The sequence below is a fragment of the Corvus cornix genome, chromosome 1A, assembly GCF_000738735.6.
Source record: "Corvus cornix cornix isolate S_Up_H32 chromosome 1A, ASM73873v5, whole genome shotgun sequence".
Classification (NCBI taxonomy): Eukaryota; Metazoa; Chordata; class Aves; order Passeriformes; family Corvidae; genus Corvus; species Corvus cornix.
In genome coordinates this window covers 58,762,040-58,788,583 of record NC_047057.1, presented here as the reverse complement: position 1 = coordinate 58,788,583, position 26,544 = coordinate 58,762,040, and the positions used below count along the sequence as shown (strand labels likewise).

Below are 26,544 nucleotides of genomic sequence, written 5' to 3'. Positions count from 1 at the left end.
GCCAGGAGTTCTGGCCAGCGCACCCCCTCCTCCACCTCCTCCCAGGGCTGCCCAGGCACCGCTCCAGTACCCACCCAGCCTCCCTCCACGAGACGGACACCCAGAGGTAAGGGACACCAGGCCATTGCTCCATGAGGTTGGATATGCTGGAGGGGTCACAGGGGAGGTGGGAGGAGAGCAGCTCTGTGCTTGAGCTGCCTAAAACTTGCACTATGAATCTGCAAAATTTGGTTACAAAGCAAAAAGTTGTATGGGTCTTGCTGCGAAACTTGCCAAGATTCAAAAATCTTTGAGCCAGCTCAGGCTGAATGTTGGCCGAGCTTCCCGTGAATATCAGCTCAGCCCTGTTGGGTTTCAGGTGGTGAGCAGCTGGTTTTTATCCACTGGCCAGCACAGCTTGGGCATTCCTGGCTGTTGTGCTTCAGAGTTTGAGGGGTTGTTAAAATTCAGAGCACAACTCGAGCAGCTCAGCAGATCCCTGGCTGGCTTAATGAATTTATTCCAAAGCTGACTTTGCCCCAGAGAGCGAGGGGTGTGTAGGCACACACAGAGCAATACCAGAACATTTTCATGAACCCATGAACAGCTCAAGCTGCTGAGCTTAGCACAAAAAGGATTTGGAAAGTGGAAAATCTTAGTGTTTCAGTCAGGTGTGTGTCGTGTCTAGTTGATCCAGTCCCACATTTCTTAAATAACACAGCCCAAGCTGTCCTGTATAGTTGAAGTCTTTAGATTTGGGCAAATACACTCTCCCCAGGTATGAGAATTTTCTGTATAGCTGTAGTGCCACACACTGTACTGAGAGCAGAGCTATATTCTGCTAACTGTAACATGACCCAGTACTGTATTTTAATTAATTTGCTATCTGAATTATCAATAGGTACAGAGGACTGAGGAAGGCAATCCGTTCCTCCTAATGAAGGGGTGAGGAACAGGGAGACTGGAAGGATATGGCCAAAAGCCCAGGGAAAGTATGTGAAGCAGCCAGGCATTGAGTGAAACTGCCCCGAGGCTCAGACCAGACCACTCTCTTAACATTTACAGCTCTCTCCCCCTCTTTCTCTGTTTGGGAATGAATTTAATTAGAGTGAAAAGGAGTTGCTAAGAGACCAGAGGAGTTCTGGAGTTTGTTGCTGGGGCTGAATTGCCGCTCTGCTTCCAAGGCACTGCGCTAAGAAGGATGATGTAACCTGAGCCTGCATAAAGCACTCCCGGTCTAGGGAAAGCTGCTCTCTCTCCTCCTTGCAGTTCCAGTCTGGTTTGTCAGTTCTCAGCTCCTTTTTGAGCTGCTTATTTTCTCCTAGACACCGGCAAAAACCAGGTTCATATCCCTATAGCACTATTCTGCCTTGTAGATTCCTCCTTGTGACCTTTCACATTGGAGGTGGCAGTGGCTGGGCCTGAAATCTATCATGAGCAGGTCACTTTGGAATTTAAAAGGTTTTCTACTTCAGAATTCTCCCTAGTTTGTTACTCCTCATCCTTTTCTCTGCTCCATGATTTCAGCCCAGCATTGACAATGGGCCGGTTGACCCGTTCCAACTCCATTTCTGTAGCTTAACATTTTGTTTTGACACCCTGGTTCATACTGGAAACACCAGGAGATTCCAGGCAATCTCCTGGGCAAGGGCTATCTACCTTCCAAGGTCGAGGCAAGAGCTCATATGTTTAGCTTCTCAGGGTCACATCATTGGTAAATTGCATCTTTCCTTTTCACCTGGCATCTGTTATCTCAGGACCATATGCACAAGATGATTAGGAAGACAACCTACAGCTTGGGAAGACATGTGTCCTCCATGGCACGTGGGACCACCCAGGTGAGAAGACTTCTGCATGGTGAGTAGTGCATTCTGAAACAGTTCCTGGGTGGAAAGCATTTTCCTCATCTGAATTCAGCAGAGACCTTGCTGGCAGTGTTCTCGGAGCACAGCAAAGAGCCACAAGAGCCTTGGTGTACGACAGTCTTAAAATATATTGAGTTACTATGGTATCCTTGGTGCTTCCACTCTTTTAAAACATGTTCCCATCTTTAGGCATGATTGCAGGACTCATTTGTTCACAGTAGTGTTCAAGTAATGTTACTGGAGCCAGTAACAATACAACTGCAAAGATGGTGGCAGAGGATCCTTCAGTGATGGTGGTGAGGATTGTAATTCATATTAACAGTAGACATATTTTGCACACATTTCACTTAGATAAAACACAGCTTTAGTCTTCCTAAAGTTATTTGTAAATTCACCCCAAAGGACAGCTGAAGAGAGGGATAAATTTGTTGTGATGACGACAGTTTGCTTTTTATAAAACAGCTCCGTAGTTACTGCAAATACCCACACAAATAACTCACTCTTCTGTGTTTATCCCCAGGTGCTTATGTCAGGATTCATCCCTCTGTACAGGAAGCTCTGGTGGAGGGGAGACCGGTTGTAGCCTTGGAAAGCACCATCATTACACATGGCATGGCCTATCCTCTGAATCTGAGGTGGTGGATTTTGATGTTCCTCATTCAGTGAAGTTGTAAGAATGAAGCACATAACTTACTGGATTGATATCACTATTCTTGGTCAAGCCAAAGCTGTTGCAAGAACAAATGGAAATGTCAGGTCGTTAGGCAAGCAGATGATGAGCTCAAGTGTAAAACAATTGTATTTGGACTTTTAAGGAGGAATATGGCCGAGCCTAGTTATCTCCTTATCCAACACCTTAAATTTCCTTCTTCCTTTAAAATGGAGCAGCAGATAATGTCACCACTTGCTCTAAAAGAGAGCTATCAGCCTTTTCAGCTGCATGGTTTGTACAGACACTGAAAACGCTCTGCAGTTTCCTTTCCTGTCTCTTTTGTAATGCAAAGAGGATTGAAACACAAAAGTGAAATCTGTTCCTTAACCCACTCAGAGCAGCTACTGTGAGAGCTCCTGGTCCCTTCTCACTGTCTTCTGGACCCTGAATGGACCCCCCACACCTCTTCTCTTTATTTATCAATTTTCAGTAGACTCATGTTTCATTGTGTTACAGTTCCAGAAATCGTTGCACTCTCGCCTCCATCCTTGCTTCCAGAAAGCACAGAAAGGTTTTGATATTGATTTTCCATCTTGCTTTTTACCTGGCCATTATTCTGCCTGACATTCGGTCTTAAAATGAAGCTCTAAAGCCTCGGGTTTGGGGGAGAGGTAGTTTCAGTAGTTAAAGATTGCCTAGCATATGTCCAGATAGCTCAGAAGGGGAGAAGAAGCAGCTCCTCTTAAAAAAGATAGTGTATGAATGATCAAGTACAAAATCTGTTAAACTTAGAAAGACTTGGCCTGCAGCCGTGGAGTACCCTAAGGCAGCAGCTTTTTGGCACCGTTATTACTCTATATCTGACTGTATTATGAAAAATATATCCTGGTCATTTGAGCAGGACTTGAACTACCTGGCGTTTCTGTGAAGGTCTATGATGTCAGAGAACTAACAGGTAAAAGATACAGAAAAGTTCTATTTTGAGAAGTTCTCTCTTTTCAGTAGTCTATTGTACAACCAGATTTGCTAGTAAACCAAATGATTTTTCTCAAAAATGAAGTGCAGAGCTCAGACATTGCCATCCTTGAAAATGGGAGCTCTTCACTTCTGCAAGTTCAAGTGCAAAGACTTCTGCCATGAGGCAGACACAAGAGGAATAGGACGTAGCTGAAATCACAAGAACTGTGAATGATGGCCATCAAACATGACAGTTTTCTCACCCGGTTGTTTGCACCCCTAATTTTGTGATTGTTGTCTTGTTTATCTTATTTTAGCATGGCCAGAGAGGTGGAAGAAATTGTAAGAACAAATGGAGCAGTGCCAGCCACTGTAGGTATTTTAAGGGGCCAAATCCACGTGGGACTCACAGACGAGGAACTCGAGTTCTTGGCAAGCAGTAAAAACGCAGTTAAAGTGTCTCGCAGAGATTTTCCTTTTGTCCTCAGCCAGGTATGGTGTGCAGACTTTCTAGGGTGGTCTTTCCTAGTGAAGTGTAGTGGTCTATTGCTTTTCTAGTGACAGTATAGGGCTCTGCAGCTTCAAGCCAGCTGGCTTTTAAACTTCTCAGAAACATCATGGAAAGTGGTATCTTATTGGTAAGCGCAAAAGTGCTCCTAACTAGAGTCAAAATACAGAAGAATGAGGGAATAACATACCTGAAATAGGGCTCCTGAAAAGTCGTTCTGGATGTGCTGGCAAGCCATGGGCACTTGGCTAAGAATATTCTTACTGGCATGATAAGACATTTTCACATTGCATGTAAACTATGTGACACATAGGCCATCCCAAGCTTAAAGGGACAGCTAAAGGTGCAACTAGCTGCCCGTGGAACACCCTGGAGAGCAAAGGCCTTTGCTGTCAGGGCAAGAATGGCTTATATAGCAGGGACAACAGATGATTCACAGAATCACAGAATATTCTGAGTTGGAAGGGAGCCACAAGGATTACAGAGTCCAACTCCTAAGTGAATTCCTCTGCCTTTTTGCCTAAAAGAATATTTATGTTAGAATTTCACTGGTCAGCTGCTCACACTGCTGTGTGGCAGACCACAGCCATAGCTGCCTCTCCATGTCACCCTGCGTGCTGACTGTGACTGGTTATTCCCTGACAGGGTTTGTCTGGTGGCACTACCGTGTCTGGAACAATGATTGCGGCACACAAAGCAGGAATTCCCGTGTTTGTGACAGGTGGCATAGGAGGTGTCCATCGGGATGGGGAGAACAGTAAGAACATCAATACCTTCTACTTTTCTCTCTGTTGCTACAGTTTTCTTTAATTCCTTCTTTTTCCCAGTTGGTCCTACAGTAACTGTCTGTTCAGAAGAGTAAAGTTAAAATTCTTCTTGATCTATGACAACTGTGGTTGTTTTCTCCCTTATGTCACCTTTCCAGAAGCTTCAAAATATTCCTCTTGAGCCCTGGACTTGTCTCCTGCAGTTAAGGGGGTGGAAGTTTCTCTTTATCCTTTGCTTACACGGGGTTATATTGATACTGTTTTCTGGTGCAACAGGAGCTGACTGCGCCTCTCCCTCTTTGTAATGGCTGGATAACCTGATACTGGCTGCCAAGCACAGTGTTGTTATCAGCTGTCTCAGCTGAGGAGGAGAAGAGCCTTGCCACAAAAGAGTGTGCTCTGTGTTAGAGGTGTGTGCTCCTCTCTGGAAAATGGCCCAGTCTTGGCTGTGTATTTGTGGCTTTTAAGTGCTTTCTCTCTTCTCAGCCATATATATTTCCAGCACAGCACAAGTGCAGTGCCCTGTCATATGCCATCCCTTTCAGCTGTGATGTAAATTCCAGAACAGGAACTTTCCTGAGGTCAACTCCTGTGGTACTTTCTTTTTTTGCAAGCATTGTCAGTTCCAAACTCAAAATCTACTTCAATGATATTCCATCTCCTTGAACTTCATCCTTGCCATACAACACCTTTTTCTTTCTTTTCTACCAAATTTTTGCATGCTCTTTATCAATGTGATCAAAGAGCCAAGAGATGGAGTACAAGGCTGCACCTCTGCCCTTAGCCATGTGACTTCTTTTTGTCAATACCTCTTTCAATCTCAACACCTAAAGGCACAATCTAAACCTTTAATATTTGCTTAAGGATCTAAGCAGTTATAAAGTCAGGCTGTGACATCCCAGGCATATATGGCTTTTTGGGAGGTCAGATCTCTTCAGCTTGGAGCACACCACAATCACCAACACAATGCTGCTTGTCCCTTGACAGCTCTGGATGTGAGTGCTGACTTGACAGAGCTAGGACGAACTCCAGTTGCTGTTATATCTGCAGGAGCCAAGTCTATCCTTGATATTGGCAGGACACTGGAATATCTGGTAGGTAGCATGGGCTGTGGTGTCCGAAAGCAGATAATGTTGTTCTTTGTGCACAGAGTGCCCAGTGGCATTGGGATGGGTCCTAAGCCAAAGATTTTCAGAAATTGCTATTGAGAGGATGGGAAGCCATATTTACAGTTCTGTAGTCCTTGGCTGCTCCCTAGCATGAATCTAACCATGCCCAAGGGGCTGTTACAGCAGCTGCTCCAGCTGAGGTCAAAGGTAGTGCTAGCCATGTCCTTTTACTTTGGCATGAGATTTGCTTTTCTGGGATGATGCTCCCAGAAACTGATGGATCAGGGAAGCTAGATCCATCAAACACTAAAATAAAATCAGAATTAAAAAGGGAATGATTTTCAGTAGTCACCTTTTAAGGTTTGGCATGTTGGAAACCAGCACAGCCAGCAATTCGTGTGACAGCCAACATTGATATTTCTCAATCTCAAGCAGAACTCTTTTATATTCCTGTCAGTTCATGACATATCTTCAGATCCCAGGGTGTTATCTTGGACTCAGGATGGTGCCAATGACAGCTGCATGGCTTTGGATCAGCTCCAAGCACACACAAAGGATGTGCATGCCTCCCCTGCCTCAGTGAGCCAGATCTGATCTAGCCACTTACCATGTCTGGCTCTTGGTGAGAGAATAGAATAGAATAGGATGTATAAAAATAACCAAGACCTGTTCCAAAGAAAGGCAGTTTCTTTCTGGGTAGAAGTAAGAAGTCCCATTCTTTAACTGGCTCCCCTTTCCCTCCACTGATCACCTGCTTGTCTCACCTCCACTGCTGCAGGAGACTCAGGGTGTTTGCGTGGCTGCCTTTGGAGAATCAAGAGAGTTCCCAGCCTTCTTCTCACGCCAGAGTGGCTTCCAAGCACCATATCAGGTCCGGGATGAAGAGGAGGCAGCTAAACTCATTGGTGTGTTTCACGTGGCAAAGGCCCATGTAAGGTCTTGGAAAAGAAGGACACAAGAATCACCCTGGATGAGGCACTTTCTTTAAGTCTGCAGAAAAATTTGCCCTGAAAAATATTCCATCCCACCTCCCCCATTCCTGCATCAAAAGTGCTTTGAAAATACAGTAGCAGAGAGGTCCAGCCTTTACAGCAAATAAAACTGCAAGCCAGCTGCAGCCAGCTTGGCATGTTCATTCATGTTTTATTCACCCTAGTGAAGTGGAAGCAACGCATAATAATATGTTGACAAAAACAGCTTCTGGGCCTTTAGAAGGGGGATCAGTTTAAAAAAAAAAACAAACCCTTTGCTCCATCTACTGTACAGCCATACTCAAAATAGGCAGATGAGAATTGGTTGGTAGCTGGAGAATATCCTAATCTTGGTCAGCTAAGAACTGGAGCTTGACCTCTGAGGCCTCCTACACCCTGTGCCCATTCTCCTCTGTCCTTGTCCTTCAGCACCTGACTTCTCCAAGGAGTGTCACTAACAGTATTCCCATCCTCTCCCAGACAGTGCTCTGGGGCTGGGCCTGAGCAGTGGGGTGTTGATAGCAGTGCCCTGTCCCCAGGAGCGAGCTGCCGAGGGCCAGGCCATCGAGGAGGCCATCCAGCAAGCTCTCAGCCAAGCCAGGTGAGAAGCAACCTAAGCCTTTCCTTTGCTCAGCCCACGGTCTTGGGGAAGTAAACAAATTCAGGGACGCTGCTGCAGCAGCCGTAGCACAGCCTAACCTTGGCCATGGGTGAGCCCATGACTGTAGCTTTATCTAACCCAAAGCTTGTTTACAGGACTTGTTATGGTAGGTGGTTATGGAGATAAAGTATCTGCTGGCAACGGTGCTTCTCCTCTGATGCCATTTCAGCTCATCTGTGGGCATTTTTTTTTATATTTGAAGGTCCAAAGGAATCACGGGCAAAGAAGTGACCCCCTTTTTGTTACAGAAGCTCACACAATTAACTGATGGGAAATCACTGGACTCCAGTATCCTTTTACTAAATGGGGGGGAAAAGAAAGTACTCCAGTGTATTTCCTATCTCTTCTGATAATGCCTGGTAGGAAACACTGTCACTTTATTGACAATCTAGCAAGGAGCAAACACTTCAGGTCTGCAAATAGATGAGACCTGCATCCGGATTTTTCAGGAACATCCTTACTGTCTTCATCCCCTTTTCCATTAAAAATTGGAGGGCAGCACAGATGGCAGGTGTTCCAGAGCCCAAAGAAATCCCTCACATCTGACCCAGAGCTTGCCTGCTCTGTGATGGAATCTCTGGATACTGTTGTCTGTGCTGGGGTTGCACACTGGGAGGTCCCTGGGCTTCCCAGAGCGCTGTGCTGCACATCACACTGCCTTATCCAACACTCCGTGTGGGTACAGAGAAAGAGAAGCTTGGAGGGAAAACACCCCTGGGTGAGGAGGAATGCTATTGCACAGCCAAGAGAAAGCAGATGTACTGGCTGGGAATCTGGGAGAGCCAGATTCACATCCAGGTTCTGCTGCCAGCCCTCTAAGAGACCTGACCGATCAGGGCAGAATGGTAAAGGCATTTTTGGATATAAGAGCTATATGCAGCCGCAAAGTAGGGCTTCCAAAGCCTCTGATACTCTGCTCCCAGTGCAATTGCTAGAAAAGAATTGCTTATAGTGAGTTGGCAAAATCTCAGTAGGTATCTCTTTCTGGAAAAGCTGACCAAGATCCTCTAAGGTTTTTAGGCTCTCTGCTGTAGTTTACACACTTCTCTTTTCTCCGTGAAGCCTTTGCTTCTATTCCCCACCTGTCAAAGACAGGTTTCCTCTCTGTGGACACTGGGGGAAGAAGGTGAACACCAACAACAGAAAAATCAGAGTTTTCATGCAGCACTGTAACCCACTATACTTGTCCCCAAAGGGTTATGGTATGGGGGATTCAAACCTATCAAGTCTCAGCATGTATTTCCTGCTTTCTCCCTCTAAACAGTTCCTACATAAGCTTCTAACAGGTCAGACTCGCTGGTATTTTTAATTTTCCTCAAAGAAATGCCAAACAGACCTTGCACTGATCCAGAACAATGCCAGAGTGGGCAGCTGCATTGCAGTGGCCCTGAGCAAACTACAGAAAGCCAGAAGGAAGGGAAACCTGCCTCGACGAGGAGAGAACATGACCCCACCCCAACCAGTGAGTCCTCTGCTGGTCTCCAAATGAGGCCTCTCTGCTGACAGCACAAGATAAATTTATATCTGTTCCCAAAAGTAAAAGGTGACTCAGCCAGGGACTAATCATTCTCCTTCACACTCTCAGACATTCTCCCTTTAGTTTCCCTTTTTATTCTTCAAAAATAAGTGTCTTCTCTCCCTCTGCCTATCCACATTTACAAGGAGTAAACACTGACAATGGCCTAATCTCATTAAGTCTTAGGCCATCAAGGCCGTTAAAACTTTAATCACCTTTTCACCTTTTACTGTGCCCTTACGTACAGCTTCAGCTCTTTTGCTCTTAGTGCCAGGGAATTTGTGACTACAGGAGTAGACCTGGAAGAAGGTGGGGAGAGATATTTTGAGCTGCTGAGCCATAAATGTTTATAAATACCTCTTTTTGTTGGCCTCCTGCTCATGATTGACAAAATCACAAGAGTTACAGCACATCCTGAACAAGATCTACTATAACCCTAATACTCTGTTCACTCTCTTGGATTTTTTGCATGCCATGTAATTTACAGGAAATCTATTCTGGTGGTCTTTAGAGACATGAAAGATTTTCTGAAACCCGTTTGCAATAGGATTTGTCAACATAAAAGAGGGCAGTGACTCCAGAGGCAATAACCCAGCATTTGATGAGAAAAAAACCAGCTGTATGTCCCCAAAGAATCTGGAAACTTCCTGTTTGTGGAGCTGAACTGCTTATTCTGGCTTTGAAGGACAATAAAAGAAGTGATCTGTAAAGTGTCACTGGGTATGGCAGTTTCTCCTGGGAGCTTGCAAGAAAGGGCTGCATTTTTCTGCCCACTTTTTCCCATTTTCTTTTCTTTTACACACCAGTGCTTGAATGTTTCTGAGGCCTGGTATATCACACAGAGAAACCATCAGCATCCCTGTGTGTCCTCTGTAACATCCCACCTGCCACGCTGGGGCTGGCTGTCAGCAGGCATAGTTCAGAAAGCAACAAATACAAGAGATTTTGATTCTTTCTGGTTGGGATTGCACAAACCTGTGTCTAGCTATTCAAAATAAGCACTGGCCCTTACACTGTAAGTGAGAGAGCTTTCAAGAGGGTGGGAAAAGTGACTAGGCAAAGCAAAGAAGACTTGGAAACTTTTTCCTGAAGTCCTTCCAACCACTTTTTACCTTTTTCTTCCCTCTTAAAGGTGGTGATTGGAGGTATCAACGTTGATTTTATAGCCAAGGCACAGAACCCTGACATCCTGGTACTGTATCTGCAGTAGTTTTGTTAGCACCAATGTATTTCCAGCTACTTTTACGGGATTGCCAAGCCAAAGGGGTTGGGGGGAAGGTGTTATCCATGTATGATATCCACATGTGTGTATGCACACATTTGGGAGGTGTAATGCTGCATGTTTGGGGTTGGTTAGGTGGATAATGGAGCGATATATCCTGACCTACTCTGTCCCCATGGTGAAAATCACCATCCCTGACACTCAAGAGAGGGACAAAACAATGTGTCATCCATACCATCTCCCCATAGGGAGGAAACCCTCAGGTAAAAGCCAGCTCTGGCTGTCTGAGGCTGTCTTAGCTATGGAAAGCAGGATGAATAGGAGCAAGACTCTGTGCAGAGTACGCATGAAGGATTTGAGTCTCATACACGCACAGACATTGCCCCCCCCATTAAAAAAGAAAAAAAAAAAGCTTTAAAAAAATAGAACATTTTGAATGTTACCAGAACCCCCTTCCTCTCGGTTTGGATTGAACAAGAAGCAAACAAGAAGCTAAAGTGGACCAAACCTGGGACTCCCCCATGCAAATGAGAGCTATTTGCATGGCCTGTACGATTTTTGTCGAGCTGTATGAAGTACTGCCGACTGAGGTGGTGAAGCTTACTCAAAAACTATTTGGTGTCTCAAATCAGTCTGTGATGATAGCCAAGGCAGGAAGCTTCTGCCATCAGATAGGGCAGCCTGTGAAGTCCTCTCACTCAGAGAGGGAAAATGTGCAGGGAAAGCTGTCTGTAAGGAATTTGGCTATTTAATGATACAGGGGCCAAACAATGTTATAGTGGTCAAGGGTAAAACATGCTGTGGCACTGGTTATAAAGGCTTGGAAAAGCAAAGGTTCAACTGCTTCAGCTGTGATGTAACCAATACCATACACAGCCCACACTCAGCCATCAGGACAAGGAGCTGAGCTGTGTCCAAGGAAGGATAGGCACTCCTTGGCACGTCAGACACGAGTGCAGATCCCTGGACCACCGACAGCATGGTGAGGGGGCCAAGGATCAGTGTAGATCCTGCTGGGAACAGCTGACAAGAGAAAAAGGAGGCTTTTAATGTTGCACAGGGAAAAAGCCCCTCTCAACATCACTGTTTTAGCTTTTTAAAGACAGATTTTTTTTTTTCAAAGAGCTCGGCACCCAGCAGATCCCACCTTTATGCCTGCTGGATTTGTTGCAGAGCACTGGGTACCGCTCACATCTCATGCGGTCTCAGCAGGAAAGCAGCAGTATTCTGACCTGGTTGTAATTCCCACATGGCTTTCAAGGCTACCCAGAAGCTAAATGCTTAATATGTAACTATCTGACCTGCTGAGAAGGATGAACAATTTTGCTGAGAGAAAGTTGCTGGAAAAAGCATTATGGTTATAATTTTCTCAAGATACCCAGAAACTGAGCAGAGTCTCCTTTTAACATTAAGAATTCAAATCTCTTAGGACATGGAAGAAAGTTCCAGAGACTTTCTCAATTCTCTGAAACTTTGCCAGAAAGCATCAGCCCAGCCTCACTTCAGATCACTTTTAGCAAGACCATTTTCACCTAAATTCTTTAATCTGAGCCAGCCCCACCCAAACCCAAGAAGAGGTATTTGAATACCACTCAGACTTGGAGTTACAGCTGAGTTGGTAAGGTGTGATGAGAGCTGCTCATTTCTTTTTCTTTAAAAGCCAGCTGCTGGTTTCTCTCTCACTGTACCCACCTGCTACTTTAAAGAGAGATTTAGCATCTTCATTTCTTTTAGGCCCTTTGGGGTTGTACAACGGCAGAGGTCACCCACAGCAGGATCCCTGAGCAGGAGGCTGCTACATCTGTTCTTAGGGCAAGGCTTGGCATAAACCCCCCCCAGAAACTCTGCCTCTGGGGTGTAGGGGGAACTAAAAGAGAGGATCACCATGCCAGGCAGCAAAAGGAGCTGATGAGTATTTTCACCATTCCTGCAGGCATCGGTTTTAAAACACAGATAATGGAATTACATAAACTGCAGCTTGTGCTTATTGCTGATGGCAGCTAGCACCCTCTTTTAAGATTGAAATAGTGGCCAGTGTTCAAAGCCGTGTTGTTTGACTTGCCTAAAAAAGCACCTTGCTTTGTATTTTGGGGTGCTGGGGTTTGGGTTTTTTTTTCCTTGGCTGCCTGTATTACAGAGTGAGCTTCAGAATTAAAATAGCCAAGCTCACTTTGCTTTTGAAATCTGCAACTCTCAACAGGCTACAGATGCAGATGGAAATATCCTCATTCCCAACAGTACCAGTGGCAATTCCCAGGGAGCGCAAGCAAATGTAAGGGAGGGGCATTTGTGTTAATGAGGAGTGACAAGCAGTGCCAGGATGGATAAAGGCCATAGGTTGCTTATATACAGGCAGTTCTGCTCAGGTGGCCCAAACAGGTTGGAGAACTGCCAGACAGAAAAGCAAAGGTATCAAAAATTAGCACCAAGTCTTACAAACTACAGAACTGGGGAGAGTCAGAGCTAATAAAAAGAGCCTGGAAGTCAGAGGAGAGAAATAAAAGATCATATTTAGATGGGAGAGCAGCCTCTCACAGGGCTGGATGCAGGAAAAGGCATCTGTGCAAAGGACAGATGTGCAGCTTCACACAGGGGAAGAAGAGTCCTAGGGGAGCTTCAGTATGAATTTTGAGAATGCCCAAGCACAGTGATGGGTTGGGGGCAGGACATGTCTTACAGTGAGATGGCAATACATTTTCTTGGTTAGAACAGATAGTGGTGTTAACAAGCAAGAAAAATGTGTATGTGCAGGGGTGTTCTTGTGCACCTGGGCTGGTGTAGGGCAGAGGGACTGGGCCAGGAGCTTCTGCATACAGGCATTAGGACTGCCAGTGGCAAGCTGTCTTCAGACATGGAAAACGTTCTTCAGGATTTTATGAAACAAGAGCTCTAAAACCATTTGATAGTCAGATGAAGCCCAAATTGATCTGAGCACTTACTGATGTAATTGTTCCGGCAGAAGAATTGAAATGAGATGGGTGAACGATTGCCTGCGTTCTGACAATTTATCTGTGACAAAGAGGCAGATGGACAGAGGAGTGGAAGGCAGAGGCAAGAGAAAAGAATTTGATAGCCGCACATGTGGAAAAGAAGGGTATTTTTAATGAGAGAGATGTTTGGGAAGCAATGGGTGAGAGAAAAAGCCTTCAGTCTCTGAAACAGATCCTTCCATGAATAAAGTACAGAGGCAGTACAGCAAAGATAACAAATCTCATTTTACATTCAAAGAGGGAAATAAATAAATAAATAACTCCCACAAACTGCTTAAGGTGGGAGCTGAGTGGCCTGGAAGGCAGAGCCCCAGCAACTTTGGAGTCCCAGGTTGTTGTGAGCAGGTAAATTCAGAGGGCTGCTCGCATTGACTGAAACATTCAGTAGCCATTCTAGGAGGTCTTAGCAAATGAGACCAAACTAGCAATTCATGGGGTGGTCAAGTGGGTCTCCCCTCCTTGAAAGCAGGCCTTTGTCATGGAGATTTAAGTCAGTAGATGGCTCTAGAAGTTTGTATTGCCCTCAATCTGTGAGCTGGATGCCCTCTGCTCCCTCTTATTGCTGCTCTATATTTCAGCAATATCAACTTCACATGATAATGGAAACATAGCAACTATGCCAAGCAGCCCTCCCAGTTTTGCCAATTAACAGTTTTTTCTTCCAGGGTGGTGGGCAAACAAATGCTGGAAGAGTGAGACGAACCTTTGGCGGTGTTGGAAGGAACTTGGCAGGTGCCTGGTGCTTGGGTTTGCCTGCGGGTGCATGCCAGCTGTGATTTGTCCTTTGGTATTCCTTCAACAGCAGGAGATGGTGAATGTTGACAAGATTTGGGACACATTAGGCAATATACCAGTGGGCAGACTGCCTGGAAAAGGCAGGGCCCATTCCAAGAAATAAGAGGGGAGGGAGTGAAGATTGGGAAAAGGAGGGTCCACAAATCTGAAGTTAACTAGCACATAGTGCGGTAACCCCGAATCAAAGGGAAATAAGCATCAGCGTCTCCAATGACTACTGAGCAGCCTCAGACTAATTAATGCCAGGATATAGTCACTATAGAAGCATGCTTAGAGCCAGAAGTTGAAAGGAATAATCACAGTTCCAAAATGATAAACCACATACCATGGGCAAAAGGAAGTGGGGTACGGGCATTACTGTAGAAGAGAAAAGGGTACATTCCTTGGCAATGGGAGAGGATCACACAATACCTGGGGCTCCACCATGAGCAGCAGCAGACCAATATTCTTGTACTGAAGTTAACAGGGACAGATTACAGAAAGATTTTAGGATTATTCCATCTTTTAGACCTTTCCCAATCTCCTAACACAAATCTACTGTCACTTCAGATCACTAATGAAGAAGCTTGAGTGGGGAAAAAAAAAAATCAAAATACCCATGCCGCCTACAGAGGTACAATCTGTGGCAACTTGAGAGGAGAGGAGGAAGGGTTTCCCATTAATGCATTCAGATTCAGTGGTTCTGGTAAGATACCATGGTGGGAACAGCAGTGTGGAGGGCCAGCACCAGAAAGTGCTGTGCTCAGTAGCAGTGTGGGAAAACCCACATGCCTGTAATGGTGAAGGAGATGATGCCAGAAAAGAGCAGAATTGTCTTCCCCCTCTTTTCCTCCCCTCCCAGATGTTCCAAATAATCCTAAGTTTCAGGGTGCTGGTTCAACTCTCTGTAGGATACCTCACTCAGCCCCAAACAGTCATTTGCAGCAGCTACAGCTCAATTTCATCTTGAACATCCTTCTAGGCAAGGACTGATGAGAATTAAGTTTTTCAGGAGAGGGCTTTCCTAGAGACACCCATGCTGCGCAGGCTGTCACTGTGTTCACAGTACTCTGGTGGATTTAATAGCTTTTGTTTCCATTTGCTTTTTAGACTGTTTAAGCCGTCTTGGACAAGCTCCTCTCCTTTTATCAGCTGTGGGGAAGGATGAGCATTTAGAGTCTGTCCTGCACTACTGCCACCACATGGTACGTTGCACAGAGGTGACACCTCAGAAACATGGGAGAGATGACATTACACAGAGGGCAAATTCTTCCCAACCCTGGCAGATGTCAGAGCCACCTTCCATCAGGCTAAGAGTAGGAATGATTCCATGCTTCTTTAGCTACAGACAATTAGAAGGCAAGGAACCACCTCCAAAGCACAGGCTAGATTTACGTTGCAGTCTGAATTCAGCTCCAGGAAGTGGTGCTTGGAGGAGATAGAGGTAAATCAGGAGCAACCATGAGCAGTTCTAGTGAATGCTAAACATAGCGAGAAATGTGTAAACCTTGAACCTGAGGACGCGCTAAGCATTGCCAAAATTAACCTGGTTTGGTAAAAGCCCAAGAGAGAGAAAATGTGAGACTGGAATTGCAGGTTGGACACCTCCCCAGCTCAGAGGAACAGGATCCTCTGCAGAGCTGCATCCACCTCTTACCTGTGCCCCAGGGGAATACTTGGCTTCAGCAGCAGCTTGTCCACAGTCAGGGAGCTGGGAGCAGCAGGAGCTCCCCAGGACAGCAATACAGAATATCACTACCCCAGCAGGGAACAAAAACAGCCAGGAGGGCAGCTCTAACCTAGGGCATCAGGCAGCTCCATGGAGAAAAGGCAGGACTGAAGGCAAGGCAGGGTGTGAGTGCAGCCCCCAGGTGAGGCTGGTCAAGGTCATTGACTCTTACCAGTGCCCTCGTGACCCTGAGATCCAAACAGAGCCCATGGGGCCTTAGTTCTGGCTGCCTGAGTGACTTGGCAAATGAAGCAATGAGAACATGGACCCCATTTTGGGTTATAAAGGCTTCACCATGGCTTCTTCTCTGCACAGCACAGTTTGTGCCATCCAAGTGAGCAATCCCCCAAGGGAAGGTGGACTTGCTGGCCAGCCACCAAGCAATCCTTGCCTGTAACAAAACACATTCCCACCATTTCCCTAAAACCTCCAGCTGCTCTGTCAGCTCCTGAGCTAGATACATTTCTCCATCCACATGACAGACCACTCTTCTGCTACAGGAGACACAACCTGTGAAACTGCACAGCAGAGACCTGCCACTCATTTACTAAAGGATTGCTTTAACCTGCAGCATTTGTTGCATTGCAAACATTAACAAATAGCCATGTGCCAGCATTGTCTAGACTGAGATACCTCTGACATGCTGCTTGTCCCAAGGGAGAGCAGTGAGCTGGGCTGGAGACCCGGTGGGCACAGGAAGAGTGAGCCGGGTGTGGCAGGGAAGAGCAACATGCTCGGTGTGTAACTGTCCTCCGTGTTCCAGGACATGAGAGGCGTCCTTCAGCTGGAGGGGAAGAGCACAGCCTCTTACTGTGCTGTGATCACCAGTGCTGGGGAGCTCAGTATCGGCTTGGGAGACATGGACATCCACCACCAGATAACGGAGCAATATGTATGCACTTCCTTGGATTTGTGAGCTTTTCTTACAAGAGAGAGTGTGGGCCTGTGACAAAGGGCCACGGGTGAAGTTTGTACCAGGAGGGAGTGGCTGTGCAGAGGGACATGGGATGGGCTGACATTAACCCCAGACACTGGCCACTGCCATAGCAGCGTAAAAAGCTACCAGAGCCCTCTGTTGCTGCTGACCCAGATGGAGTTTCTATCTGTTTCTGGTTTATAAATATCTCCATTACCATCATCCATGATATGTAGGCCAGAATCCTCTTCATTAACTTGTCCAAGCTAACTTATAATTTTGCACCTTAAAGCCAGCAATAAATCCGGTCCACGTACAGGAATTATATTTCACCCCTTCAGGAAAAGTAGAAAAAAAGGTGGACAGAACACTGGTTAAAGCAAGTCTTCCTGTTCCATCCCCTCCCCACCATCCCTGTTGTTTCTACATGCTGAGCTGTATCAACAGAAACTGTTGCTCAGCACATCCAAACATTCAAAAACATCAGGGAAGCATAATGGCAGCAGTGATTAAGGAGTGATTCAGTGAAAGCCCCATCACTGCACCCTCCTTTCCTACTCAACCTTTTATCGACAGAACAAAAGCCTGCGCTTCATGACTGACAGCAACATGGAAGTTAAGTGCAATTTACTTACCAGTGGCATCTCCGTGAGGTGGAGCCTTCCTAGAGAAAAATATGGTCATTGCTCCCACTTCCATCCCCACCCTGCCTCCCCCAAGCCTTGGCACAGAAAACCATTACATGAGGGATTAATTCTCCTGAGCTCTACAAAGCAGCTGTGACTAGTGGAAATTCCGAACCAGTCTTGTGCTGCAAAGTGCATTTTGGCAGCCCCTCTTTCCACCAGGGCTGGCAGAGACATGGGGGGATGCTGCTGGAATGCCCATAGCACTGGCTTGGCATCCCAGCAAATGGCTGTGCAGCCTCAGAGAGCCAAAGGAGAGGACAGCAGCTCCCTACTCCACTGCTCCACTGTACCCCATCCCTATGGGATTCAGTGGGGCCCAGGTATAAAACACTCTGCTGAACAACCTCTCTTAGGAGGCACTGTGCAGAGAGGACATCCAGATCACATGCACAGTAAGCAAAGGTGTAGTCAAGCCAGGCATGGCCCAGGGAATCCTGCAGTGGCATTAAACAGCAGCATTCCATTTCCCTGTAGTGGTCTAGTGAGGACCAGCGATTATCTTTCTCTGCTGGAGCGGCCCTGCCAACTGAGTCCAGCTCTTAATGGCCAGGAGCAGGGGAAGGAGAAGGGGAGGAGATGGGGCAAATGGAAAAATCCTTTTTCCTTAGGGAATCACTCTTTTAGGTTCATGCCTGCACCTAAAGGCTGGAATACAAATCAAAATCCTACATCGAGTCTGACTAGCAATGATTTTGTCCCTCTGCAATGACTCAAGCTGTCTCTCCTCTGTGTCCTGGATTTTAACTAGGTGTCCCAGTTCAAGGAGAACCTGTGTCAGGCCCCGCTCATTTGCATTGATGGAAATGTGCCTCTTTCCACTATTCAGTACGTCTGCCAGCTAGCTAGAGAGCACCAGCTAGCAGGTAAGGAGAACTTGCCCCCACAGCACGTGTGCCAAGACAGCCCAGGCACACCCCTGCTGCTTGCTGGAGACATCCATTACTGTCTGACATGCCGGGTTATTCAGCACCTCTTTCTGTACTCTGCTACTCTGCTTCAAATGGATAAAACACTTCTGATTTCCCTTGAGTTTTCCTGTTTCTGCAGCTGAACCACATTTCCTGAAGTATAGTTGGTAAAGCCCTTGAGCACTGCCATAAGGCCAGGGAATGCTGCTCTCTGAGCCTTTTAATCTCAAGACAAGTGGCAATTTGAGCACTTCTGCCAGTTTGATAGAAGCAATATAGTTTGCTTCTCAGAAAAAGTGCTAAAGCATCTTTTGAGAAGAATTCTCTTCCATTCCCATAAAATAAATGCCTCCCTCCACTGGTATGCTGTGGACCTTTCCTAAACCTTTGGAGTTACATTTTCCTTTTTAAAATCAAGTCCCAAAGAAGGACACAGTGATCTAAAAACCTGGCAGAGGCTCCAACACCAGCTAATTGGAGTAATAAAAGTGGAGTCTGATTATATCATCCAGGGCCAGAAGCAGCTGTCTCATTGCTGAGCACTGAGAAGGAAACCTTGGGAAACCTTGTCCCAAGTTTGGGGGAAATAATATTTAAGTTTCTAATAGTTTAAATGTGTAACTCCAGTTGTGCCAATTATTCTAAGTGTTCTACGCTGCATCCTGCTCTGACGCAGAGATGAGCCACTAATTAATTAATTAACTAACCAATTGCATTGTTCTTTTGAAGTGTGCTATGAGCCAACAGATGAGAACAAGGCCTCCAAGCCCTTCCTCTCGGACAGCTGGAAAGCACTCACATACATTTCCCCCAACCTGCAAGAGCTGAGAGCAATAAATCAGACCCTCGGGAACCCTCTGCCAGCAGGTATTGAATGCTCAGAAGGGTCAGTCAGACTTTTAGATAACCTAGATCCTGGAGAAGAGCATTTTCTGCTTCAGTCCATAATACAAGCAAATTGGTTTATAACACAGTGGGGATTCATAAGTGCTCATGGTGTCTTGCCCCTTACAGCCATCTCTGCATGGGCTGTATGGACTGATGACCTATCAGAGACCACAACAGGCCTGGGAGAGCTCCTTGCCCAAAACCAGAGATCCCATTTGCCTCACTTCATCACCTAAACAGGAGCAGTATCTGGTTTGTCAAAATGTCCCTGAAACATGATGTTTGGAGGGCACCTGTCCCAGCAGTACCACCCTGTGCAGAAATGAAACACCCCACCAAATGCAGGTGGAAATCCAACAGCATTAAGACAAGGAAGCCATTCTTCAAGACAGAATTTTGATCTCTACAGACATATGCTTAGTCCCTTGAGAGCTGGGTTCCTCAGCATAGAAGTACAGTGTGGAAGTCTAACTCTGGAGAATTCCATGTTTCCAATAATATAAAGAAAAAAAATTTTACCAACCACATTTCAGAAGTGCCTATAAATAGTAGTAGAAGTGCTCATAAATAGGCTGTCAGCCCACAGAAAGGCTGGTTGTGGACCTTTACCATTATAGCACATTTTCCCCTCCCCTCTCTCTCAAGAGCTGCCATCCAGGTTGGAGGATGTTGTCCAGACTGCAGTGGCCCTGGCCTGCCCTTTGCTGGCCCACCTGCACTGTGTGGTGGTGACCCTCGGTGCTCACGGTGTCCTCCTGTGTGGCAAGAGCCTGGGAGGGAGCATCTCGCTTTATCCAGGAGCTCAAGAACAGGTAAGGGCATGGAAAAGTAACTCTGAGCTCTCAATTGCTTCTTTCTTGGACCATATGGCACTGTTACTATTTCTGGTGGCATGGCAGCAATCCTGGGAAACATAGCATCACTGCTGGAAAATGTATGTGTTTGGGGGGGTGGAATACACAGCTCTGAAAGAAAATCAAGTTGTCTGTCCATATACTGCTGGCTCCTAGCAGCAGTGTTTAGAGTCAGCTAGAATTAAATGTGCTTATGTGAATATTCATGAGTGCGAGCTTCATTTGCAGGAAGCTTCATTTAAATGACCGAAGTGTGAAAAAAGATTATTGCCTTTTTTTCAGCCTTTTCTTTTTTTTTTTTTTTTTTTTTGTCATCCATGCAGATCTGGCACCAGGCGCATCAGGCCTTATCAGCTTGGGCAATTCCCACTAACTTCCCTTCCCTCCCCCCACAGACTGCTGCTGCCAGGCTCTGTGCTGCCCACTACCCCGCCATCCCCATCAGCAGGGAGGAGATAGTCAACGTCTCAGGAGCTGGTGACAGGTATCGCTCACCGCTTTGTCCTCTCCAGCTGCATGTGAAAGGGCCATGATCGGATTCCTTTGAAATTCCCTTGTAAAAGTAACGACACCCTGCTGCTTGAGGAAGAGACGCTAAGGATGTGAGAACAGGGCTGGTTACAGTGATTCCTTGCAAAGCTTGCTAAAAACGTCCCCCGAAGCATCTTGGAAGCCAGGCTTGCCATTATTAGTTTTGCTTTTCTTCAAGATCCAAGCCTTTCCTGGCAATCTAAGAATTCTGAATTACTCCGGGCTGAGCTGCTAAAAGCAAAGTAAACCACCTTACATCAAAGCTGTCTTACTAACTAACTGCCTTACTTCCACACTTCTCCAATGGAAGTGGAACTGCCACTCAAGAGCTAAAACGGCCCTGTAAAAGCATTTCATCAGGTTCTGCATTTGCCTCTGGCAATTTTGAAGCTCTTGCTTCAAAAGAGTCTGCTGTATAATTCGCCTGGCTGTTCACACAATGCCATACACAGAAGTGGGAAATGACAGCTATTATTCCTACCCCCAGTGATCAATTCTCAGTCTGTCAGAGTAATATTTTATTATGCTCCTTGTTAACTTGACAAACTGTATGTAGCAGTCAGGTTGGTTTTTTTTCTTCTTTCTTCATAGGTGCAGTAATTGATTCTGTCCTTTCATTGCCTTGGGCTAGACCAATAGTCTGTATGGGACAGATATTTCCTTTTTCCTTTCTACTCTTACCTACCAATAACTCAACATAGCAACTCTTCTTTTTTCTCTAATCAGTGGGCAGAATGAAAAGGTTTTTGTGTTTGGGTTTTTTTTCTTAACATAGAGAATCCTCAATATTTTACTTAAAATCAATCAATAACTTCTTGCCAAGATGATTAGCCTGCTTAACACCAGGACATGCTGCTTGTGTCCCAGATCACCTCTGAGATGAGCTGACTGCAGCTGCAAGCTGGTCTTCTCCAAAGAAGACCAAAGGGTTGTTTGGAGCAATAGGTGTAATAACAGCAGAGGAACTGGGGCTGGAGGAGCCTCGTGGGGTCAGCCTGTCCTAAGGAAAGCTCAGCTTTGCTCACTACCTCTGGCAGGTGTCCCCAGCCAGCCCGTTCAGGGACACAGCCTCCCCTCTGCACCACCTGCTCAGAACACAAGTACTCCTTACTGCAGGACAAGTTTTTTCTAGAGGCTAATGTAAACTAAATGTCTTTCTTAGGGGTTCCTTTCCCTTTATAAAGTTCAAGGGAAGACCATAGGTGAGATAAAATGTGCCACTGCCAACCACCTCCACTGAGTTATACTGGAGAACTTGGAAGCTTGTTTTTCCTTCCAAACCTGTATGAAAGCCAGGGGCCCATTGCTGCTGCCATTCCTGAAGTAACATTGGCCTGAAAATTCCTCTCCCCAGAGTCCCCAAGGCCATGTGGGGGAATTTTCATAGTCCCCTTGTTCATCCAGGGTTTTTCTTACTAATAAACCCAACTGCTCCCCTGAACTCCACAAATCCCTGTTCTACAGTGTAAGAGTGCCAAAACAGGCTGGAAATGCCAGGACACTGCATTGCCATACAAGCCATCTTCGCAACACATAAACTGGTAACGTGTCCCAAGCCCAGCCTGGTGGCACTTCCAAAGGACTATTTTAGAAACACAGGATGGTTTGGGTTGGAAGGGACCTTTAGTGGTCATCTCATTTGAACCCTTCTGCAATGAGCAGGGACACCTTCAACTAGATCAGGTTGCTCAGAGCCCCTTCCAACCAGGGATGGGGCATCCACCACCTCTCTGGGTAACCTGTTCATGTTTTGCCATTCTCATAGTAAAGAATTTCCTCCTAATACCTAAAATGTAACACTTCCCCAGCTTAGTCCCCGTGAACCTTCATACTTTAGAAGCACTGGTCAGGGGACAATGCAATCCAGAAACAGTGACCCAGGGCACTTCATGCCTCCCTTCCAGCCTGTGGCTCTTCCACAGCTCCAGAGATCTGCCCATGAGCTGAGCAAGTGTGCAGTGTCTGTTTGCTCCTTGCCCCCGGCTGCCGTGACAACCTAACACCACATGCCCACACATGGCATTGCTAGGGGATGCTCCCCCAAATATTTACTCTCAACTCCTGGAGCTGTTGAGAGATTGAACACTTTGTGAAAGTCATAATCTTCTGTGCCTTTGTTATGGATAAAAAGATGTTGAGATAATCAGGTGGAGCACAAAGTAAGGGCTCCTTTTACCTTCCCCATAGATGTGCTTATTAATCCTCCCTGCCATCACATTTTCCTGTCCTTGCTTCTTCCTCTAAAATGTGCTTGTCTTCTCCATTCTCTTTCCCTTCTCCTTTGTCCTCTCTTAGCTTCTGAACATTGTTACAGTAGTTGCTGTGAACAGAGTAGTTGCTCCCAATCTATCCCAGACACTGCACTCACATCATTTTTACTGGGAAATCTCAAATGAAAAAACATAGCAAATATTTCCCAAAAATATGGCTTTCCAATGTAATTTCAGCTTTGGATTTCTTTTTCCAGCTGTGCATGTTGTCCCTCTCACATAGATATGGAAACTTCATCTCTCACCCCATTCAATCCTTTGGGGAGAGGAGGCACCAACATAAGGAGGATATAACAAGACACCGAGAAGGAGCAGAGAAGTGACAAAATAACTAGAGAGCAAGGGAAAATCGGATTCTTCCCTTCTTAGGCTCCTTTCTTTTCTCCTACGTCACCTGGAAAACTGAGGAGAGTAGAAAATATAATGCAAGAAGAAGTACCTCAGCATCTCAGATGAGAAGCACAAAAAATGCAAAAATAGATGTAGAAAAAGCAAACCCCATTCATTATAACCTCAGCCCTCCTATGTGACATATTCTGCTCCTGTAAGTGCTAGTTGCAGTCCAAATGAAAGCCCTTACAGATGATCAGCCACATTCCTGGGTTCAAAGCTGTTCCTGCCATGTTCAAAACCACCTTTCTTTCTCTCCACAGCTTAATGGCAGGAATCCTTGCAGGGATGCTTGCTAAACACGACACAGGCACGTGTGTCCGGATGGGTCTGCTGGCTGCCAGCTTGTCTCTCCGTTCCTATGAGCCCATTTCCCCAGAAATCAGCACTTCCAGTGTCAACCAGGAGCAGGTCAAGAGCAGGAGCTGGCCAGAGGTGAAGGTGTGGAAGATGGACTAGAACACTGTGGCTTTCTCATCTATCACCTCATTGCACTCCCAGCATTCCTATTTCCAGGAACAGGACTGTGTTTTAAGCTTTGAGCTCAAAAGCTGGGCTCTGATCACAGGACTTTCTGTGTCAGTACTTTTTGGAAGGTGAAGTTTTTGTGGAGTGCATTTGGTGATAACTGATATTGCACTGCTCACATTTATATTTTGTCTTCTGTTGTGTCCTCTCCTTTTTAAAACTTTATTTTCTTTTTTATTTTTATTTGGCGAGTTACAACCAACCACAGCTTGGTTCTTCTGTGCACTGTCTATTGACAGTCTATCTCACCCACTCTAACAGAACACTCATCTGTTTTGGTCCTGAGTAAACCCTCAGGGAAGGAGGCCCCAACCCAGGGAACTTCTGTGGAATGAAAATCTGATTTCTGGTCCTTCAGACCTCCAGGCCTTCTAGATTTTCTATTGAGGGAATTTTCTCTTCCTCCACCTTGTATCACTGTTGTCCATTATCACAGTAGCTCCTCTGTCATCAACTCCGGGATCTTCAGGACCATGTCTCTTTAGCTGGGCCCAGCAGCAACATCTGCTCTTGCTGCTTTACCCTTTCATATCCAAGAGGTCCCATGGACCACAACCTGTGGCAGGGTGCAGCTGGCAGGAACAGGACACTGTAGGATAACCTCATTGGACTTCCCAAGCCAGCCAGCAAACACCACACCTTCTTGCTCTCAAGTCCAATGCCCCTGGAGAAAGTAGGCAAGACGAAGTAAAGAAGAGTGACCAGGGACCAGCTGGTGGCCTTTAAAAGATGACAGCCCCTTGTTCCACACACCTTCCTCTGAGCTTGGGGCTTCCTTCCTTCTTGAAGTGAAAGAGAGCAGAAGGAGCAAGGACACCTCCTATGGAAGCAGTGAGGAAAAGTCACCTTCTCTCTCTAGGCATGTAATGTGCACAGGATGCAGCTGCAGGTGCCAACAGATCAGTGAACACTGAAACTCATTAAAACTGATTTCTAGTAGAGTTGGGTCTTGGTGCCAGCTGGTTCTTGAACCTGACTGATAGCCAACCTGAAGTACAGAGTCTCCCTCTGTTTCATCCAGAGACCACCCATCACTGAGGCCCCTTGGCTGAGGAGCAGATCCCTGGTCTCTGACATGGCACTGAAGTCAACCAAACCTTGAACAGGGCAGCTCTCACCACTGTCCTTGGGGGGTTCTGCTGTTTAACAAGTGAGCTCCTACTGCAATGGATGCAGGCATTACCTGGGTGCCTTTCCTCTACCCAAGACCACTTCCACCAGGTTCATAGCAACTCCTTCCCTCCGAGCCTGCCACCCTTCCATCAGATACACAAACATTTACCATCAGCTCTCCCTTTACCAAGACCTTGCTTGCAGCTGTGGTTTAGCTGAAAGATTCTGTGCTCAGATGCCACTCACCCATGTGTGTACCTGGCACAGGGTGGCTGTGGCAGAAATGTGCTAGGATGTTTGGGAACACAAGGGAGGGGGAATGGGGCCCACATAAGCACTTGGGTTTGCTCGCGAGCTGGGAGGTGGGACACAGCAGGGGCGGGGGAAAAGAGCTGTGCCCCCAAGGTATGTCCATGCACTATAAAAATTACTTCAGCTGGATCCAGAGTCAGAGGAAAAAAGCAGCTTCCACCTCTGCTACTGACTCCGACAGCCTTGTCCAGGCAGGAGGACCCTGAGCAAAGGCAGGACTTGAGAATGAAGGTCCAGGCACTGACAGTCACCATGCTCCTCCTGGTGCTGCTGTGCTCAGCCCCAGCACCATCTGGGGTGCTGGGGAGCCAGGCCAGCAACCTGGAGAGGCAGGCAGGGGCTGGGGGCCCTGGAGAAGTCCCTTGGCCACCTGGAGATGGAGGGAACAAGGTGCCTGGGCAGGGCTCAGAGAGGAGCCATCCTCTGGCCAGTGCATGGAAAGTGATGAGAGAGGCACACCCCAGCTCCAGGTCCCCCAGCAAGGCCACGGCCAAAGCCCTCCTGGGCAGTGGGGAGCAGGTTATCCCCGGCAAGCCCTGGGGGCTCCCACTGCAGCCCTCCCGCAGCAGGATCGCGAGGCTGAGCCACCACCTGAAGGACTACGGGAAGTTCAACAGTGACACGGTAAGCACAGCCTGTGCTTGGTCAGGAGGGAGAGGGTTTGTGGTGGGTGTTTGCAGGGTGAGCAGGGTGAGCAGAGGTACCAGTCAGGATCAGACAGGACTGAGGGCAGCAGGAGCAGGTGCTGAGCATGCCATGATCCCACAAACATCAGGTAGAAAATGTGTTTTCAAAGGCCATTCCTTGTAAGCTGCATGTAAATGTACCAGTCATAACATGGCCTCACAACATAGCGTGGCTCTCTCTGGGTGCTGAGAAGGGAGTTGGGCAGTGGCACCCCCAGAACCCCAGCTGGTACCTGGCAAGGCTTAGAGCAGAGCCGATGGCTGTGAGTGCAGGTGGTGAGCAGCTCAGGAGGAGGGTGCAGGTCTGGCTGCAGTTGTCCCCATGTGCTGCCCTCAGAGCTGCAGGGACAGTCCTGCTCGAGCTCCAGCCCCTGCAGTGTTCTCCAAAGCCTCGTGTTCACTCCCTGCAGTGCTAACAAAGCTCTCCGAGCTCTGCAATGGGGCACCATGCCCTGATGCCCCAATGGGCACAGCTCCTTTCAGCATTGCCCTGAGGGAGGCACAGCCTTTCTCTGCCCATGGGAAATCTCCTCCACGGGCTCAGCACAGCATCTCACAGAAAACCAACTTCTCCTTTATCAAACCCAAACTGCACTTTGGTGGCACACAAGTAGACCTTGCCTTAACCATGAAGTGCTGGGTGATCCTGCGCCAGGTGCCACTCAGCAAAAGAGCAGAGGCACTTGAAGTGTGTGTGTTGTGGCTGTGGGGGACAGCTTAGTGTGCTTTCAGCCAAAACCAGTAATGAACTGCCCCTGG

At 46.8% G+C, this 26,544-nt stretch overlaps 1 protein-coding gene across 5 annotated transcripts; it reads left to right on the top strand.

The window, feature by feature from the left end:
- LOC104696187 (pseudouridine-metabolizing bifunctional protein C1861.05-like) lies at positions 1 to 24,615 on the top strand. Of its 5 annotated transcripts, none has more exons than XM_010410379.4 (19): positions 2 to 106; positions 1,737 to 1,836; positions 2,365 to 2,479; positions 3,771 to 3,945; positions 4,607 to 4,718; positions 5,716 to 5,822; positions 6,616 to 6,742; positions 7,289 to 7,409; positions 7,672 to 7,757; positions 8,804 to 8,931; positions 10,118 to 10,177; positions 13,863 to 13,929; positions 15,082 to 15,176; positions 16,464 to 16,592; positions 18,054 to 18,168; positions 18,943 to 19,080; positions 19,747 to 19,913; positions 20,351 to 20,439; positions 23,410 to 24,615. In XM_010410379.4, the coding sequence occupies exons 2-19, from the start codon at positions 1,743 to 1,745 to the stop codon at positions 23,603 to 23,605; spliced, it is 2,121 nt and encodes a 706-aa protein (XP_010408681.2). In that variant the 5' UTR covers positions 2 to 106; positions 1,737 to 1,742; the 3' UTR covers positions 23,606 to 24,615. The 5 variants fall into 5 exon arrangements, with proteins under 5 accessions (XP_039427564.1, XP_010408681.2, XP_019147913.2 ...); XM_019292368.3 differs by having other exon boundaries at positions 20,279 to 20,439; XM_010410378.4 differs by lacking the exon at positions 2 to 106 and adding an exon at positions 1,156 to 1,321 and having other exon boundaries at positions 20,279 to 20,439.
- The last annotated feature ends 1,929 nt before the right edge of the window (positions 24,616 to 26,544 follow it).